Here is a 17773-nt window from a genome sequence, read left to right on the forward strand (position 1 = left end):
TAGTTTTGGCAATAATACTCATTTGGATCAGAATTATTATTCTTTTTTAACAATGTGCTTTAAAGGGATTGCTTATTTGGCAGTTAAATGTAATTGGCAGTAGTGGTAGTGGTAGTGTTGTGAATACTGAATGCGTTTGCTGTTGGGTCTTTGCATGAAACAAATAAGGGTGGCAGTAGAATTATGCCAGAGATTAAATTAAGAGGTTTCTGCAACTATTCTGCACTCAAGGGCCTCATCTATTAGTACTGTATTATGTATTTCAAACATTATCCAAGTTGCTATTCAGACACTGGCATAAGTACTCCATAACCCTTTCAGTTGGTTCTATTGGCATGGTCAGGCCGTTTTATTGTGTGTGTTAATGTGGTAATCATTGCATTGCAGTACCACCATTATCATAATAGTGCGTGCGAGTGCAATGTGCCTACAAATCTCCCTGCCAATTAAAATTCTAACTCATCTTAGAGCTCACCCACCTCACTTGTGCCTTCATAATTAATTTAGCATTGGATTGCCAACAATTACTTCCCAAAGCAAACCTCAGATTAATGGACAGATCAGATTGAGTTGTAGGGATCTGTAACGTCAGTCCTTTTTGTTTCATTCTACTTGCATGTGTGCAGTTGAATCCATCTTGAACCCATCTTAATCTTAAGTAATGACAGACCTTCAGGTTGTGAGTCTTGTTGAATTATCATGAAAATAATTAAACATTTATATGTATGTGTCACATTTGAAGCACTACTAACACTGTCCATGCTTAAGTGTTTTCAATTTATTAAATTGTTTGGATTTATGCCATTTAACACCACTCTGTGGGGCACAACACTTGTTTATTTTTCTTTGCATTTGTCTGTGGCCAGTTTACATCACTTACTGTCGCTACATTTGACCAATTGGAAGGAATATACACTGTAAAGAGAAAACCTACTCTTTTGTAATCTGGCAAGAGTTCTGCTTCTGAGAGTGTGTGCCACACAGTTATCATGTATTATCACTGTTGAAATTGTGTTATCTGTACATTTTGTTGATTGGTTTGTTCATTTATCTAAAACCAAATGTTATGTGTGGTAATGACATGTATTTCCAGTTCTGAAAGTACTGTAACAAAACCTATGAAAAGGGTTCTTCATTCTGTGCCTTGTCATCGCAGTTTGTGCAAAAACTCTGTGGCCTTGAAGCTGTGATGTTCAATAAAACTAGAATTGTGCAAATGTGGGAGTGGATTGTAAATACTCCAACAGACCCGTCCTGGAGCAAATGTATAAAGAAATGCTCGAACAGGAAACCGAGTTAAAACATTTATATTTGCTGTTTTGTTATTTTCATTTCTATTTTAAAAAATAAAAAAAGGAAAAGACTGCAGTGAAAAACTGAAAGATATGTCAGTCTCTGAGTTCAGGCTGTTTTCTTTCAAATGTTTCGGGAGGAGTGGGGGGAACAGCTCTCCGTCAGGGCTGTATGGTGGAATACGCTGCCAGAAAGCTCCCCTCGTGGCGTAGGTAATCCCCGTGGAACTCCAGCTCCACGCTGCTTCCCATGGATCTCCACTGGAAGAGTCTGTCGCCGTCGAACCACGTGGTCTGCATGATGTCCACATCTCGGATCTGCAAGAGGGTGGCAGTGTGGCACAGCGGATACGTTGAGTTTGCATTACAATGACATAATGATGAAATCGGACAATGCTGATGCGCGCCATGACCTGCTATCTAGTTATGGAACTAAATTGTAATGTAATGTAATTGGGCGTCCCAAGAACATGCACCCACAGGATAACTGCAACAGCTGAGTAATGGTCAAAAGTGTCTGGTTGTGAGTGCACCAGAGAAGTTCATGTTCTTCAGCAGTACAACTCCATGTGGAATGGACATCACAGTGGTAACTTTAGAGGCCGAATAATACTATACATAAGAACAGTCCTCTAAGAAGGTAAGGAGCATTTCCTGCCTTACCAGTATGAAAGTGGGAGTGGCCGCGTCGTCGTCGGATTCGGGCCGCACGCGGAGGGCCCTGATCTGTATTTTGGATCTCGGCGCAACGTTGATGAAGGTGCGACACGTCTGATTGGTCGAGCTGGCCTGCTGGGTTGGGTTCACGATCTGCCCACTGGGCCCAAACAGCTGCACGTCACAGCCTGCGTGAGGAAGAGAGGAAGGAGTGGGAGGTACAGTAGCCGGGACATCGTTTCAGACACTACAGAAAAGCCTGGGTTTTATCCTGTGGACGTTTTGGGGAGGGGTTCTCTTCACTCACCTCCATGGCGACTTTTAATGGTGTTTTTCTGACTGTGGTAAGAGAAGAGTATTCCGTTGCCATGGGAGATGCGGCCCTGACGCACATGCAGGAAGTTGGTGCGGGTGGTCAGGGTGTAGTTAGTCAAACTTTGGCACTTCCTCATCATCATCCTCCTATTGAAGAGCAGCAAGTAGTCCTCTACACACACATGCACACGGACACATACCGGGGGTCAGAACTGTGGGTGCATATATCACATATGAAATTGTGTTTGCTTCTTACAGCAAGCGAAGAGGAAAGGTGCCTTGTGTGCCTAGCAGGTGACCTACTGTCCTTGCAGTTGAGGGAGCTGGACTCCACCTTGACGACGATGACCTCGTCCAGTGGGCGGCCAATGGAGAGCGTGCAGAACCTGCCGGAGGCCTTCCTCAGGTCCACCGTGCCCGAGCTCTGCAGAAGGATCTGTCCACACTCACCTGGGAGCAGATGGACACATTTGTGTAAGTATCTCCAGATAGGGCCAGATACAGTAAAAATAAATAATGTAATGTCAGAGTGGTTTGCAATAATACAATTCCATATGGTAATTCTATTACCATAAAAATACTCCCTTCTGCAAAAAAACAGCTTCAAACTAGGTTTTGACACTGCTGGTATCTGGTTGACCAGTTCAAACCATCTCCAAATTCAACATGGTTTGACCAGCTTTTCAAGCTCGTCATTGCTGGATTTTACACCAGGGCTTTTTTTTAGGATCCTATTTTTTATGCGAATCCCATGAGTCTGTTGAACTACAGAATGGGCGATGTAACATACAAAATTCAGGTTTCCCTCATGGACCTAATGTAAACTAGCCTTAGCCTGTTCAACACTCTAGTACGTGAGAATAGGCTGCCCCATCCACCTAACTGGTTTCAGCCGGCTCGTGCTGTGTGGTTTCAGCGGGGGGAGCTGGGCTTGGTTCCGGGGGCTGCCACGGCAGCACAGCGGCTCGGTACCGGGGTATTTCTGCCGTCTCAGGAGCTGCAGTGGTGCTGAGCTGGAGTAGGTGCGGTTCGGCGGTGGTATGGGCGGGGCTCTCACAGTCACCCTGGCGACAGCCCTGGATGGTGAATGGCTTGGGCATGTGGACACAGAGCAGGGGGCTGAGGGGGCGGGGCTGGGACGGCCCCACACAGGACACCGCTCTGGACTGGATCCCGTAGCCACAGGTTACGGAGCACTGAGAGAGAGACAGTGTGGACAGTGTGGAACAATAAAGCAGTGTCCACATTCTGTCATATCAGTGAAAGAGCCTGAATCTCCTTGGCTTTATCTCAGCTATATTTAATCTATATATCGCCAAGCACAGCTATTGTACCCTTTGACAATTTTTGGAGAAAATAGTGTTCTATTATTAGTACTGAAATTTAATTACATGTAAAAAATGAGATGTCCCGCTCCAGCTAAGATTAAATTAAAAACAAAATCACTCCAAGGGTGTTTTAATATTATTAAAATGTGTAGCCAAAGTTTGTTTTGATGAGAATGCCAAAACATTATTTGGAGCTTATTTCATCCTGCTAACTTGCCATTTCATCCCACTCCTGTTACAAGAGTCAAAATAAAATAATGAACAACATACATTTATTGTGGTATTATTGTGAGTTGGCAGAGTTATTTAATAGAATTAGTGAAACTAAATTCTGAAGACAGAGCGGATTTGGTGGGGGTGGGTATTGGGGGATGGGGGTATGAGTACGGGTGGGTGAAGGTGAGGGCGTGGCAGCTCTACCTGGCTCCAGCCCTCCACCTCCCAGCTGAAGGTGCAGGCCTGCACACGGCAGGGCACAGTGGCTGCCGGCCTCTGCGCTGGGGGGCAAAGACCTTCTGACACCCTGCCCTCCCTGCCCCCCTGGAACTGGACACAGGACACATTCCGCCGAGCGATGCCCTCCCCACAGGACACTGAGCAGGGCCCCGTGCCCAGCACTCTCCACCTGTACAGAGCGGTAATGACGTCGGCCCGTTGAGGATTTACATTTCATTTACTTGTGCTGTTGTGTGAGTGTGCGTGCGTGTGCTTGCATGTGTGTGTTTGTGTGTGTGTGTGTGTGTGTGGGAATTTGTGTGCGTGTGTGTGTGTGTGTGTGCGCTTGCATGCATGTTTGTGTATGTGTGTCCTGTGCCTGATGCATGTGATGCTTGTTACCTGGGGGGACAGGTATTGGTGTTACACGTCACCAGCTCTGTAGGCCTGGCTGCAGTACTGCACACTGTGTCACTCACAACCTGTTCCTCACCCTCGATGTCCCGTGAGCAGTACAGTACCCTGAGCGCCACCCCACCTCCACACGTCACACTGCACACCCCCTGCTTGTAGCGCCACCTGGTGGGACAATCACACATTACTTCCTTTTTTTTAAATCTCCCAATTTGCAATGGCCCAATTTTATTCACTGACTAATTTTCAATGTCGCACACAGCATGCTAATCTAATCATGCTAAGTGCTGCTAGCCATTTTCTTTTCACTTTTTTCTTTTCACTTCACACTGCACAAATACTTTTTTTTAAAGACATTCTTTAAAAAATCTGATTTATAAACCTCCATAAACATTCCATTCTATGTTTTACATCTCATACATAGGGTGCTTTATGATCAAAATGTCAGTACTTTGTCGTCAAAATGATAGCTTAACAATTTGTCAACACACCAGGTGAGGCAGACTCACATCGGGGGGCAGGGGGTAGGGTTGCAGGGATTGGAGTGAGGTTGTGGCTTGCTTGACCCATTGCAGTGGTACTCCAGCACTGCCAGCTGGGATTGGTGATCCACGCAGGAGTACCACACCTGCAGCAGCCCTGGAGAGTGGATTGGTCACACTGGGCATCTGGCATATTCCAAACCACATTTCCCACACACTACACAGTACACACTATACATGTATACTATCATTTGGCATTCATAAGGCTGCTTTAGTATACAAGAAAAAGTTCAACTCTTTCACCGCTTTCGTTTGAACACAGCCCTTCTGTTTGCTTGGGTCGTGACCTAATGCAATGCACTGTGGGATACTCACACCAACATAGTGACCAGTCTTCGCACACTTCGATAAATCACTGAATGCATTGTTTTATACAGCTATGGTTTAGGGCATACTATTACTATTTCGACATCCTAAATAGTAAGATAGTATGTGACGTCACATGCAGCCTTTGAGAATCTGACCACACTCACCATTCCCACAGCTCTTTGAGCACTGGCCAATCACGGGGCTCCATACGTACACAGGTTCCACACGTGATTGTGACATCATGCTGCCTCCAATCTTCTGTTGAAAATGGGTCTGTGAGAGACAGTAATCAGGCCTGTCAGCACTGCCGGGGTAATGTAATCTACAGTAATGTAATACTGTGGACATTTTGGCCTCTGTACCTTGCCGTTTGTCTTCCAGCCGATGGGACAGACGTCCACCACGCAGGGTAGGGAATCGGCCGGCCTGGTAGCCTCCGGGCACAGACTGCTGTCCACTTGGACTTCCACACCCTTTTCCATCCGGACACAGGACACGACTTGACGGGCCTCACCCTGACCACACACCGCTGAGCACTTGCCAGGCTCCGACACCTGCCAGCTGGGCCACGGTCAATTTATAGTGTTTATCAAACATGTCTGATACAAATATCTCATTCCAGGGGGTGGGCTGTGACCATATGTAATTTCTATGAAATCTCATGCTGAATTATATATTCAAGTTGTTGGAGCTGTTGATTGATTGGTGATTTGTTTTCTTTGCCAGTTGGTGGGGCTAACTTATTGTATGTTTATTGTACATTTGAATGCAAGGATTGATTATCTGTTGATTATATTATTCATATATTCTAAAAGCAGTTAATTTCAGGAGCCATACCTGGCAGGACAGGGCTGGGGGCTGCAGGGTTCTGTTGAGTTTGGAGCAGAGGCCTGTGGGCATTGCAGGGCTGACACCTCCACGGTTCCTTCCTCCTGTTTCTGCACACACTGCACGGGTCGCTCCCTCTCCCCCCCTCCACAGGAGGTGCTGCAAGGCCCAAACTCTCCAGCCACCCAGCTGAACAACACACACACACACACATGCACACACAGACAGTTAGATGAGTACATCTCAATCCTTGCCTTTGATCCATCCGGCTAATCTTTTAATTATTTGGTCATGAGTGGGATGTCAAGTGAATGCCATTATCTTAACATTTACACAATCCCCTATGAATCCTTTGTAAATGGACTTGAAGCTGTACCAATATAATAATGGAATAATTCACAATCTGACACTATAATTACATCAAGGCAGCTGTCTCAACTAAGCTTCAATGGTCGTGTTACACAAATCACTCAATCAGTTAATGTGAATCCCTTTCTTATGTCACTGATTTGATTGCAGATATTCAAATAAATATAAATAATTTTTAAAAAATGTTTGAACTTTTCCTATTTAATGAGTGTCTTCCACCCATGAATTGATTTAAGCTGATTTCAGTAATTAGTTCTCCCTCCTGGCTGAATAATTCTGCTAATTACCAAATCCAGGAGATTGGAACAACATACTGTGGAGAATGTTTACTTTCTGAACCTGAATTTTCCACCTCTGAAAATGAGTAGTTTTACTGATGACATCACATAAGCCACAAGTCATGAGATCAGGACTGGTGAGGCAGAGAAAGGGGTCAGTACTAGGGCGGGCAGGCGGGAAGGTGACAGGGCGCAGGCAGAACAGAGGGTCGATTGGCTGCTTTGCAGAATGCCTCCTCCAAATGCTCCTGAGTGTCTCTTTCCATGCAGATGGCAGTGGTTTCCTGGATTCCTGAGTGAATGAGATCAAATAAATATTCCCAAAACAAAGGTTTTATGGATTACGAAAAGGACACTAAACTTCAAAACTACATGGCAAAGTAGCTGTTAAAGGAAATGACTTGACTAATATGTTTTCAAGCATGTCCGTGATAACTGATCTTTTCTCCAGCTGGCTGTGTGTTTCCTCTCAGCCACAGTGCGGTACTGCTCTCATCTGGAGGCAGGTGTTTCAATGGTTCCCTCCTCAGGCATTTTTACCTGAGTCACAAGTGACGGAGCAGGGCGACACTACTGCTGCCCATTCACCCGTGGGTGCAGTCTCTTTAGCAACACCCCCAGGCACGTAGAACGAATATGAAATGTTCGGGTTAGTGAGTTCTCCGTATCCTTTTCCATACTTCCGGTAGACCTATGCAGACAAAGAGAGCTATAATGTGCATGTAGCAACAAGAATGAGTGTGTGTGCATGCGTGTGTGTGTGTATGTGTGTGTGTGTGTGTGTGTGTGTGCACCTGAAAGTGTGTGTGTAATTGCGCATACCTATGTGTGCATATGTGTGTGCGTGTGTCTGTGTAATTATGTGTACCTATATATGTGTGTGCGTGTGTGTGTGTGTGTGCGCATGTGTGCACCTGTATGTGTGTCTCCTCTAACACAGGCCCAGCCAGCAGTAGCTCCTCCCTCTGGGGCAGGCCATCAGGTGTCAGGTACAGGCGATAGGTCAGCTGGCTGTCCTCCAGAGGAGAGGGCTGGGTGGTGTTTAAAGCCACACTGCCACCACCAGCCACCACATACCTGCCCTGGACCAACACCGCTGACACAAACATATATGAACATATCACACACAGACACATAGATAAGTTTATGAGTATACAATATTTAAATATGAAAATTCTCTCTATTTTTCTACCCAGTTCTCCCCACTCACCCAGGTGTGTGAACACTGGCTTTGTGTTGACAATGTGAACACGAGTCGTGTTTAGTGGAAGTGTCAGGAACGTCACATACTCTGAAAGATGCAAACAGGAAGCGACTCATGACAGTGGCTTTCACTCCAGCCACAAGCAAGCACAAACACAGGAACAAACTTTCTGTCTTTACCTCGGGCTTTGCCCTCCGTGTATAAGTCGGAGACCAGGGTACAGGTGGAGCCATCTCCACCGCACACCCCACACACATCCTCCTCCTTCCCCGAGAGCAAGTGGCCATCACAGCCAAACAGCTGATGTGTGTGTAAAATAGAGGGAGAGAGAGAGGTGTGGGGAGAGGGAGAGAGGGAGAGAGAGAGAGAGAGAGAGAGAGAGAGAGAGAGAGAGAGAAAGAGAGAGAGAGAGAGAGAGAGAGAGAGAGAGGTGTGGGGAGAGGGAAACAGAAGCCAACATTACAGATATAAAAACATAGTTTGTTTTCCATGGATTTTGTAGAGGCGGATTCAAGCTCTATAATTCAAAAAGATTAATTGAATTATATTTTTGCAGTTCATTATCTCAAGATCATGTCAAATCCAAATCCCTGGGGGTTTTTTCGCCCAGGTAATTAGCTGAGCAATTAGTGCTACTGATTGGCCAGACTGTCTTCACACCTGACTCCTAAGTAAAGGGTTGAAAACCAGCAGTTCTCGGACCTCTCGGGTTATCATTTGATGAGCCCTGATGTAATTATCTATCTATTACATGAACACATATAGTATTACATAGTGTGTTACCCAATATTCATTACAGTCTGTGCTACCTGGCACTTCCCCCCCAGACACGCGGTGACCGTGCCTGGTGTCACCGGACTGTCAGGCTCACAGCGGGTCCCGGCGGTGAACTCCGACCCCCGGCTGACCATGAACTGCTCCCCATCAGGGCGGCACATGAGCTTGCACTGGGCGTCTCCTGAAGGGGAGAGGGGCACAAGAGTGAGGGAGTGCTGGTGTGCAGAGGTACACAGGTGATGGCCTAACTTGGTGTGGATCTGAGGCCATTTCAGTATGTGATTCAGCCGTGCCCCAGTCCAAGCATCATGCTGGTTCCCCTTTCTAAATATGGGTATAAATATGGGGAGCCACACCTGTGAGGAGGCCCACAGCAGGGATCCAGGTGTACAGGGAGGCAGTGCCGGAGGATAGGGAGAGGGGCTGGGAGTCCGTCAGGGAACACTGTTCCTCCATGAATCTCAGCTGGGTCCTAGTGCAGGGCTATGTGCCACACAGAGAGAGGAACAGACATCCAGCATACATGGATACACTGTGTGGGTGAGTGTGGGGGGGGTGTCTGCAGTGCAGTGAGTAAGTATTTGGACAGTGACACATTTCTTTTTGTTTTACTGTTTTGTAAAAATATGAGTGGTATGTATAAACAGGGCTCCTCAATAATACGTATAAAATTCCTACACAGATCTGCTAATATGGATGTAATTACCCTCAAATTAACCCTGACAGTCTGTACTTTAACATGATATTCATTGTTTCATTTCAAGTTTAATTTGTTGATCTACAGATCCAAAACAACAAAAATTGTATCACTATCCAAATGCTTTCACACGGCATTGTACATCGATACATATATTGACTGTTTGAAAGGTAAATCTAGAGAGGAGCTTTAACCCTGTAATCCCTTCCCCCCCCCCCCCCCCCCACACACACACACACACACACACACAAACAGAAGTATCAACATGACCTCTGGAGCCTACCTGCCTGTTACAAAGTTCAGCTTCAGTGTCTCTCCCTTCACATTGCTTTCCTCCAAATGCAGGCCTGCAGTGAGACAGATACAGAGGGAGGGGGCTGCAGTTTTATTCTACCAATTCGCACTGGATAACAGCATCTCCTCCATTACCCTGCTGTAAAATCCAGCTATGGCAGCTTGACCAGCTTGAAAATGGCTGGTCATGCTGGTCATATGTTGGTATAGCTGGGCCAACCAACATAGCCAAGTTGGTCATAAAGCTGGTCTAGCTGGATATGAGCTGGTCAACCAGCTAGTAACTGGGAAGTTTGGTTGAGCTGGTAGCTGGTCAACCAATTTCATGCTATTTCAAAACATAGCTTGAACGGCTCAAGCGGGGAGCTGATCTGACCTGGTCAACCAGCTAAACCATGTTGAGCTGGGAGCTGGTCCAAACTGGTTACCCAGCTACCAGCTGTTTCAAAACCTAGTTCAAGTTATTTTTTCAGCTGGGTTGTGTAATATCATCCAATGGGGTTGCATCCAACTAAATTGAAACCAAATCCAAATCAATTTGACAGATTGAGTAATGCCTTAAAAATAAAATGAACTTGTTACAACCCGCGGCTCCAAATTTGAAGCAAGCTTGTGACAAATAACAGTTAAGGTAGTTGAACTTGTACAAGGCTGTATGTGTGAATTCTGTTTAAATAATGAGGTTTGAATGCTGATGTACCCCTGGAGGCAGGTGGGTAGCAGAATTGCTTAAATATTCAGCGGTAAAACAATAAATAATTCAATGTGGGATCAACATTTTGACAATGGCTGTGAAGTGATGCATCTAAAACACTTTGCACAGCTATAAAATACATTGCACCTGGCCTTTGACTGCACCTATGTCTCTCAAGTGCAGTCAAAGGCCAGGTTTCTAAAAGCTCACTTCACATTGTGCGAGTATGAGTGACAGAGACTGCTGTGATTACCGTGGGTTGTTACACTGCCTCCAGCGGGAGCTGATCCCCCCACCGCAGGTCCGTGAGCAGTGGGAGAACTCGGACCAGCTGGACCATGCGCCGTGGACGACCATGGGGGAGCTTAGCTGGGAAGGTGACACACAGCGCCCCTTCAGGCACCACTGTGTATTGCAAGAAAAACATTTCCATTTCCATTCCAGTTTCTTACAAACAGTCTGACTGCAATAGCTCTGTGACCGAAACCCCTGCTCTGTGATTGGTTGCCTTGGGTGGCAGGGTTGTACCTTGCTCGGAGCACATTCCGTTCCGTCCAGCAGGGGGATTAACAGCCGTGTGCAGGAGCTCTGATCGCCCGCGGTGATGTGACAGGACAGCACGCGGCATTCGTCCTGCAGGCCGGGGAGGAGGGAGGGGATTCTGACATCCTGGTCTTAAGTGAAGGCTTGTCGCGTGCCATGCGCAATACTCACCATGTCCGTGTGTGTGAAAGAGCAGGCTCGGGCGTTGCTGCCAAAAGCAATCCGGCACTGGTCGTCCACCCCGTAGTACAGCCCCGGCTTCCAGCCCTGCAAGGACCCTCCAGTCACGGGCAGGTCCTGCACACAGTCTGCTCTGCCTGACCTGGAACACCACAAAGTGACTGTGATGATTTTAGCCACACTGCTGGGCTATTGTATTGATTGTACCCACTCTGCTAAGCCATTGTTTGTGATTGTGATTTTAATTATTGCAACCACTTTCTTAAGCTATAGTAATGATTGCAACCATTTGGCCTAGCAATTTTATTGATTTTAACCACTTTGCTAAGTGATTGTAATGATTGTAACCACTAAGAAATTGTAATGATGATAAGCTCTTTTCCAACCGATTGTAATGATTGTGACCACCTTGCAAAGCGATTGTAATGATTGTAGCTACTCTGCTAAGCGACTGCCAGGAAAGTTACAATTGTTTGTTACAAAAGTTACAAAAGTTGTAGATGGTTTTTACTCATACAGACCAATTATTAACATTGAGGGGACTACAAACATTAATAGCGTGAAAAGATGAAGTAGATGTCTGAATGATATTGATGGCCAAGTGCATAGCACCTGACCTGCAATGCAAAGTTGTCTGGCACAACTTGTCTTTCACAACCTAATGAAAAATCCAAATTATCAAGAAAATTGTTTCAAAACAGCTGGTAGTTGGTCATTTCACACTGGTCACAGATTTTACAGCAGGGAATCAAATTGAAACTAAGACACTGCAAAACATTACAGTCTTAACAAGCATTTCAGTCTCATAATAAGAAAGGAAAAGAATAGGTAGGTGAAAAATAAGCGATTGGAAAGGGCCCCCCGTGGCTGTCCAGGACCTGTGCTGGGGAAGCCGAGACTGCAGTGTGGTGACATTATGCCGGGCAGCACCTGAAGAAGTGCTGGAGCTGGTCGCGGCTGCACTGTGACCAGGTCAGGTCCACACTGTTGTAGCCACCATCAGACGCCATCATGAATCCGCTGCTGCTACAGGTATTCCCAGTGCCGTCATGATTGATGCCAAAGCTGCCAGGAAAGTTACAATTGTTAAAGCAGGTTTTAGATGGTTATTACTCGTACGGGCCTCTTATTAACATTGAGAGGACTGCAAACATTAAGTGTCAACAAAAGCTTACATTACAGTACATGTATGAATGATGTTGATGGCCAAGTGCATAGCACCCTTGCATAAGTCAAACAAAGGCTTGCAGTAGCAGGCGCTTTTGTGCTAGTCATTTATAATCATAAAGTTTTAGCCCCTCATTGCTTTCCTTACCTGTGGCCAATCTCATGTGCAATGGTAATGCCAAGATCGAAGCCTGTGTCTTCTGTGATCACGCAACTCCATTGGCTGGAGCAGGCCCCACCAAGTTGGGCTACACCCCTCACCTGCTTGTTGCCATCAGGTAGCACTAGGTCAAACCTGCAGGCCACAGAAAGCATCACACCAGGAAGAGAATTACTCAGTCATAATCACCTTCTGGTGGGTCCTGTTTTCATATGAATCTTCATACAATTCTGAATTTGAATCCAAAACAATGACGTAATTGACCCTGGTCTGGGTCAAGGCCTACCGTGTAATATAGAGCATCAGATCCGCATGCAGGGGGTCTGTATCATTAAGGGGGTTGATCCTGTGACCCCACGAGCACACACTCATCAGGGAGGAGGTGATGTTTGCAGACATCTCAATTTCTGGCTGAAACAGAAAGCGCAGCATCGAGAACAATCAAGGTGCTTCCAAAACCTTGCAGCACAAGATAGCTCGAGCCATCTCTGGCCAGTCATCTATCTCACTGACCTCCGTCTCAGTGAGGATGATCATGCGGACCAGGTGCACCCTCAAGTTGGCCCCCAACGTCATGTCCCTCAGCAGCTCAGACGCCTGTGGAGACAACCCATGTCAATGTACAGGTACAGGATGTTGTCATGGGTCAAAGGTCGGAGGTTATAGGTCACACTCACAATGTTGAGGTTGGTCAGGATGTATCGCTCCGTGTCCTGCTTGTGTATCATCTGTACGTCTGGGCCGACGACCACCAGCAGCTCCAGGTGAGTGACCTCGGATAGCATGGCTGCCCTCAGCACGCGCCTGGGGCCAGCTGAGAGATGCAGATGGGGAGGGCCGTGATGGAAGCGGAGAGGAAATTATTGGCAGTGGGGTTTTTTTGCATTTAGGACCTCTGAGCTGCTTCTGTCACCTCCCTCATAGGGACAGTACTTGTTCTGGCATGTTCTGATTTGCAAATGAAGCAATGAAATTAAGGTCCTAACAAGCCATAAATGCATGATAATGGTTTCTGCACAATGAGCAGAATAATCAGAAAATAAATGATGTGTGCTTAGGAAAAAGCTATTAAATAAATGCCTAATATTAACATAATTACAAGAACTGAATGCTTGCATGCATGCTTATTGAAAAGATTACCGGACACTTGAAAATCTTGCTGAAAGAGCTGCACTTTAATGGCCACAATGAAAATAATTTAAAACCTATATTTTGCATTAGTCAGGTGAACTTATAAATGCCCCAGCACTAACGTATTTGGATAATTTGTCTTGGTCAGACAGCTGCAATTATGTTAAATGGGGTATTGATTTTATATATGTAATGCCTGAGTCCCAGAGCTGAACATGAATTAGCATTCTCTAGCTCTGCCATCAGCCTGTTTGTCCAAAGGCACTCACGGTGAGGAGGGTGCCGTTGGGCGTCCACGGGGAGGTGTTGGTTGAACACGAGGTGCGGTGTTGCCAGACCGCCAGCGGTGGCAGAAGACATAGAGGTAAGGTGCTCATGCCTGCGGAGCACTGGCTGAAAGTGGAGTCTTCTGTGTCCCTCCAGCACCATGCCTTGCTGAGGAAAAAAATTATTTTCTATTTTTTCATTTTCTAGATTTTGAATTTTGAATTCTATTCCTGCTTCCATCTCATCACCTGGAATTTCTGCACAGTCATTTTAGAGGACCTGGCTGGTGCACAATGGAATGCAATGAGTCCTGACCACTGAAACCCTCCCTCCCTGGGAGTCACTACAGATCATTATATGCCAGGTATACCCTACACACTGCAAAAACAATACGTCTATCTTAAATATTTTAGTCTTATAACTAGACTTAAAATCTTATTTCTATCACTTTTTTGCTAAATAAGACAGAACATTTTGCCAATCAGATGAGATCATTTAAGGATTTGCCAATGGGGTAAGTACATTTCACTTGTCAATACTGGTGTACAAGAAACACAAAGGTCCATTATATCATGGCAGACTGCGTCTAAAAAGCACTACACTTGGACAGCGCCTTTACAGGACAAGACACCCAGCAACCCCCAAAATAGACTTTCATTTGGACTCGCTATGTGAACAGATTGCACCTGCACCACGCTGCGACAATGCGTGATGATTAGAACCGAATGCATGACAAAGTGAGTGGGAGAGAGCTGTTCACGAGGCTGGATGATGGATGGGCTCCGCATTTGCCGGACAGATGTGCTGTGAATTTTCACATGTGAATGATGAGTGGCTGATGTTGAGGGAAAAGAGAAAATTAGATGAAAATAGCTGTCTTTGTTGATATGATTTGTGTCATGGTACATTACTGAAAAATAAACGGTGAAGACTATTTTAAAAGGGAACTGAGAGAAAGAGATAGAGAGAGAAAGAGGGGTAAAGTATAAGGAGGGAAAGGAAAGGTTCACAGCGGGGGAGAAAAGGACAGACAGAGAGAAAAGAGAGGGAGAAAGAAAAGGAGATAATGTAAAGAAAGGGAGATAGGAAGGTAAGAAGGAAATGTTGAAGGAGACAGTGGTATAGTGTGCATAGAAGCCCTTGCCACACTCCATCACACAGTAGTTGTGGTTCCACTCACCAGTGTCCCTCCACAGAGAGAGAGCAGGCCCCTGACATGGCTCGGCTGAAGAACATTGAACTGTTCGCAGCAGATTCCCGGGGTCCTCCTCACCACACTCAGAGAGGAGTTCAGATGCCTCTCCACCAGGGAGGTGCAGGAGGGGGGTGGGCTCCCCTGCTTCTTCCCCAACACGTAGAGCCTCCCCAGGGCCTGGATGGCACACTGCTTTGGCCTGTCGGACAGCTCCGCAGGGGTGCAGCTGAGCCATGTCACCTGAAACTTCGGTACTAGGGGAAAGAAAGGTTTGCTCTTCTTTTGTAATAACAATAATAATACTTTGTTCAAGGGTCCAACCACTGTGCAGATTTTATTGTGGCTACGCTAGGGCTTGAACCACCAAACTTCCTGGTTCCACCTTGACCACTAGGCTACAGGCTGCCCCTGTATGCGTTTTGTAACGTAGTACTGTAACCATGTTACAGGACAGGTTTTCATGTTTTCTAACCATTATATACACTTTCAGTGAGTATGGCCTGTCATAAAAAAAGGCTTCCTGAGCCTCGGATTTCCACATACCTGATTCTATTGATGTGGTGCCGAAATAAAACAACACATCTTGTTCGTCCAAAGACTGTAGAAATCGCTACGAGAAAAAGAAAAAGGTAATGTTTATGTCTGTGAACAGCTCTAAAACAAGCTGAACCATCACCTTCTGTCTGTAAACACAAAGTCCTGCCAGAATGATAAGAATGTAAAATGAGCTGAGTGACTAAAAATGGAGAGGTAAACACAAAGTCGTTCCATTCCTCAAAAACTCTTCTTTTCATTCCCGAAATGTTTATGTTAAAATAAATGTCTGTTACTATAAGTACCAACTGTTCATATCTCGTTATTTTCAAGAGGGAAGATAGAGAGAGAAAAGAGAAAACGGCAAAAGCTGAAGAGGTCAATGTACTTTACAGATGCCACCGTCATCAGTCACTAACTAAACTGCCTTTCCACTAGCTGATGCAGCCAGCTGTTTTTTTCACTCTTACCTCTTCTAATGGAGATCTCATCAGTGCTGTAGAACCTAGCAGGACTACCGCCAGGAACAGAAGTACGGCGGTTGCCATGTCTGTCCCACAGCCTATGTGATTTTGTAGAGCTGCACAAAAACACAGCCGAAAACGTCTCTACTGACTGTATCAATGCCTGCCTTGGCAGGATATCTGCAAACACATTGATCAAAAGCCAAACACCAAACTCTACAGACTGATAAGAGTGAAGCTTCCCTTGTGGGTGGAGACACTTTTGATCCCGTTTTGTGATTGGCTTGGATGCGACTGACTATGACCGCTCTATTGGTCACTATCCACTCCGAAGGTGGAATAACCATATGCACTAAACCAAGAACGCTAGCTGGGTGCTGTAGTTGCGGTTTGAGGCTGGACCCGATTTTTCTCATTCTACCAGAAGTAGGGTCAGCCAGGGTTCCTCTGGTCACTACTACACAAGTCCCAATACTCCAAGTGGGCACAACCAGCTTTAATCCAAAGCGACTTGCAAGTGCATAGGTTCTTCCACAAGTTAAAGCAACACATCCATAACTAGTAAAATAAACATGAAGTGTTGTTCTAAACATATAGTCATCATAAGTGCAATTTTTTTTTTTTTTTTTTTTTTGGGGGGGTTAGACAAGAGGGATAGGGATATCAGAAAGGGGGCCGGGGGAAATCAGGAGGGAGGACTAAGGTACAGTTTGAAAAGGTGTGTTTTTAGTCTGCGTCGAAATAGGGGGAGGGATTCTGCTGTCCTGACAGTGGTAGGCAAGTCATTCCACCACTGAGGAACCAGAACGGAACTCATGCAGTGCTCATGCAGTGCTCATGCAGTGCTCATGCAGTGCTATTGGTGCATAACTGCGGATGGTGCAGCAGTAACACAGGAATCATAATTTGTCATTTCAAATTTGGGAGAAAAAAAGGAATGGGGAAAGATGCATTTAAATACTTTTAATACATTTACATTAAGCCATAGGTTTGTGTCATTAGGTCATTGCTAATAATGAAATAAAAACATCAGTTCAGTGCTTGAAGTCCAGCACCAGGAATCTGAGGACTGTCAGGGCAGTAATCATTTTTAACAATAATTTGTTTCTTGTAGCCCAAATTGAAAGTCTCTCTTATTATTTTATCTTTTATCTTGTATACCTGATATGTTTTAATTGTCAATCAGTCCAAGTTTAATAATACATTAGCATCAATACTGTATGAAGCAGAGGAACAAGAGAGATAATTATTTATGAGGTCATGCTCATATAAATAAAAGCCAGAAAAATACCAAGCCAATTGGGACAAACATAATTAGACACAGAAATCACACACACATGCGCGCACTCACTCACACACACACACCCACACACACACACACACACACACACACACACACAGCATGATTGTGGGTGGTTGCCACAGTCAATTATAAAGCATCTGCCAATAATTTATTAGTATTAAACACATTCATACATTGTTTGGTTTTAAACTAAACTAACGTCTTCATGTTATTGTCGTGTTACGGTTTATTTTTCAACAACGCCACTAGAGAGCACTAGATTCTCAACATATTGTTGAGAGCCTCAGTCGTGCCGCTCCTGCCTGTAATTTGACCGACGAAATTGAACATGGACTGCGTTCATTGAAGAGGCGGTGAAGGCAGCATCAGCACGCCGACTGAACGCTCATCGTTTCT

The 17773-nt window shown here is 45.4% G+C and overlaps 1 protein-coding gene across 1 annotated transcript; it reads right to left on the minus strand.

Moving 5' to 3' along the window:
* Positions 1-840: 840 nt before the first annotated feature.
* On the minus strand, positions 841-16234 carry adamts13 (ADAM metallopeptidase with thrombospondin type 1 motif, 13). The gene is made up of 31 exons (XM_061260390.1): positions 16081-16234; positions 15620-15686; positions 15062-15330; positions 13884-14049; positions 13161-13297; positions 12997-13080; positions 12770-12894; positions 12472-12618; positions 12087-12221; positions 11148-11298; positions 10962-11066; positions 10687-10838; positions 9729-9792; positions 9105-9231; positions 8781-8929; positions 8151-8271; positions 7978-8058; positions 7682-7863; positions 7308-7458; positions 6930-7059; positions 6130-6309; positions 5655-5853; positions 5457-5565; positions 4951-5080; positions 4430-4606; positions 4013-4217; positions 3148-3460; positions 2568-2714; positions 2257-2436; positions 1956-2137; positions 841-1610 (listed from the first exon to the last, which is right to left on the minus strand). Exons 1-31 carry the CDS (start codon positions 16156-16158, stop codon positions 1455-1457), a joined length of 4599 nt encoding a protein of 1532 aa, XP_061116374.1. The 5' UTR covers positions 16159-16234; the 3' UTR covers positions 841-1454.
* Between the last annotated feature and the right edge of the window lie 1539 nt (positions 16235-17773).

The sequence above is a fragment of the Conger conger genome, chromosome 11 (assembly GCF_963514075.1).
Source record: "Conger conger chromosome 11, fConCon1.1, whole genome shotgun sequence".
NCBI lineage: Eukaryota > Metazoa > Chordata > Actinopteri > Anguilliformes > Congridae > Conger > Conger conger.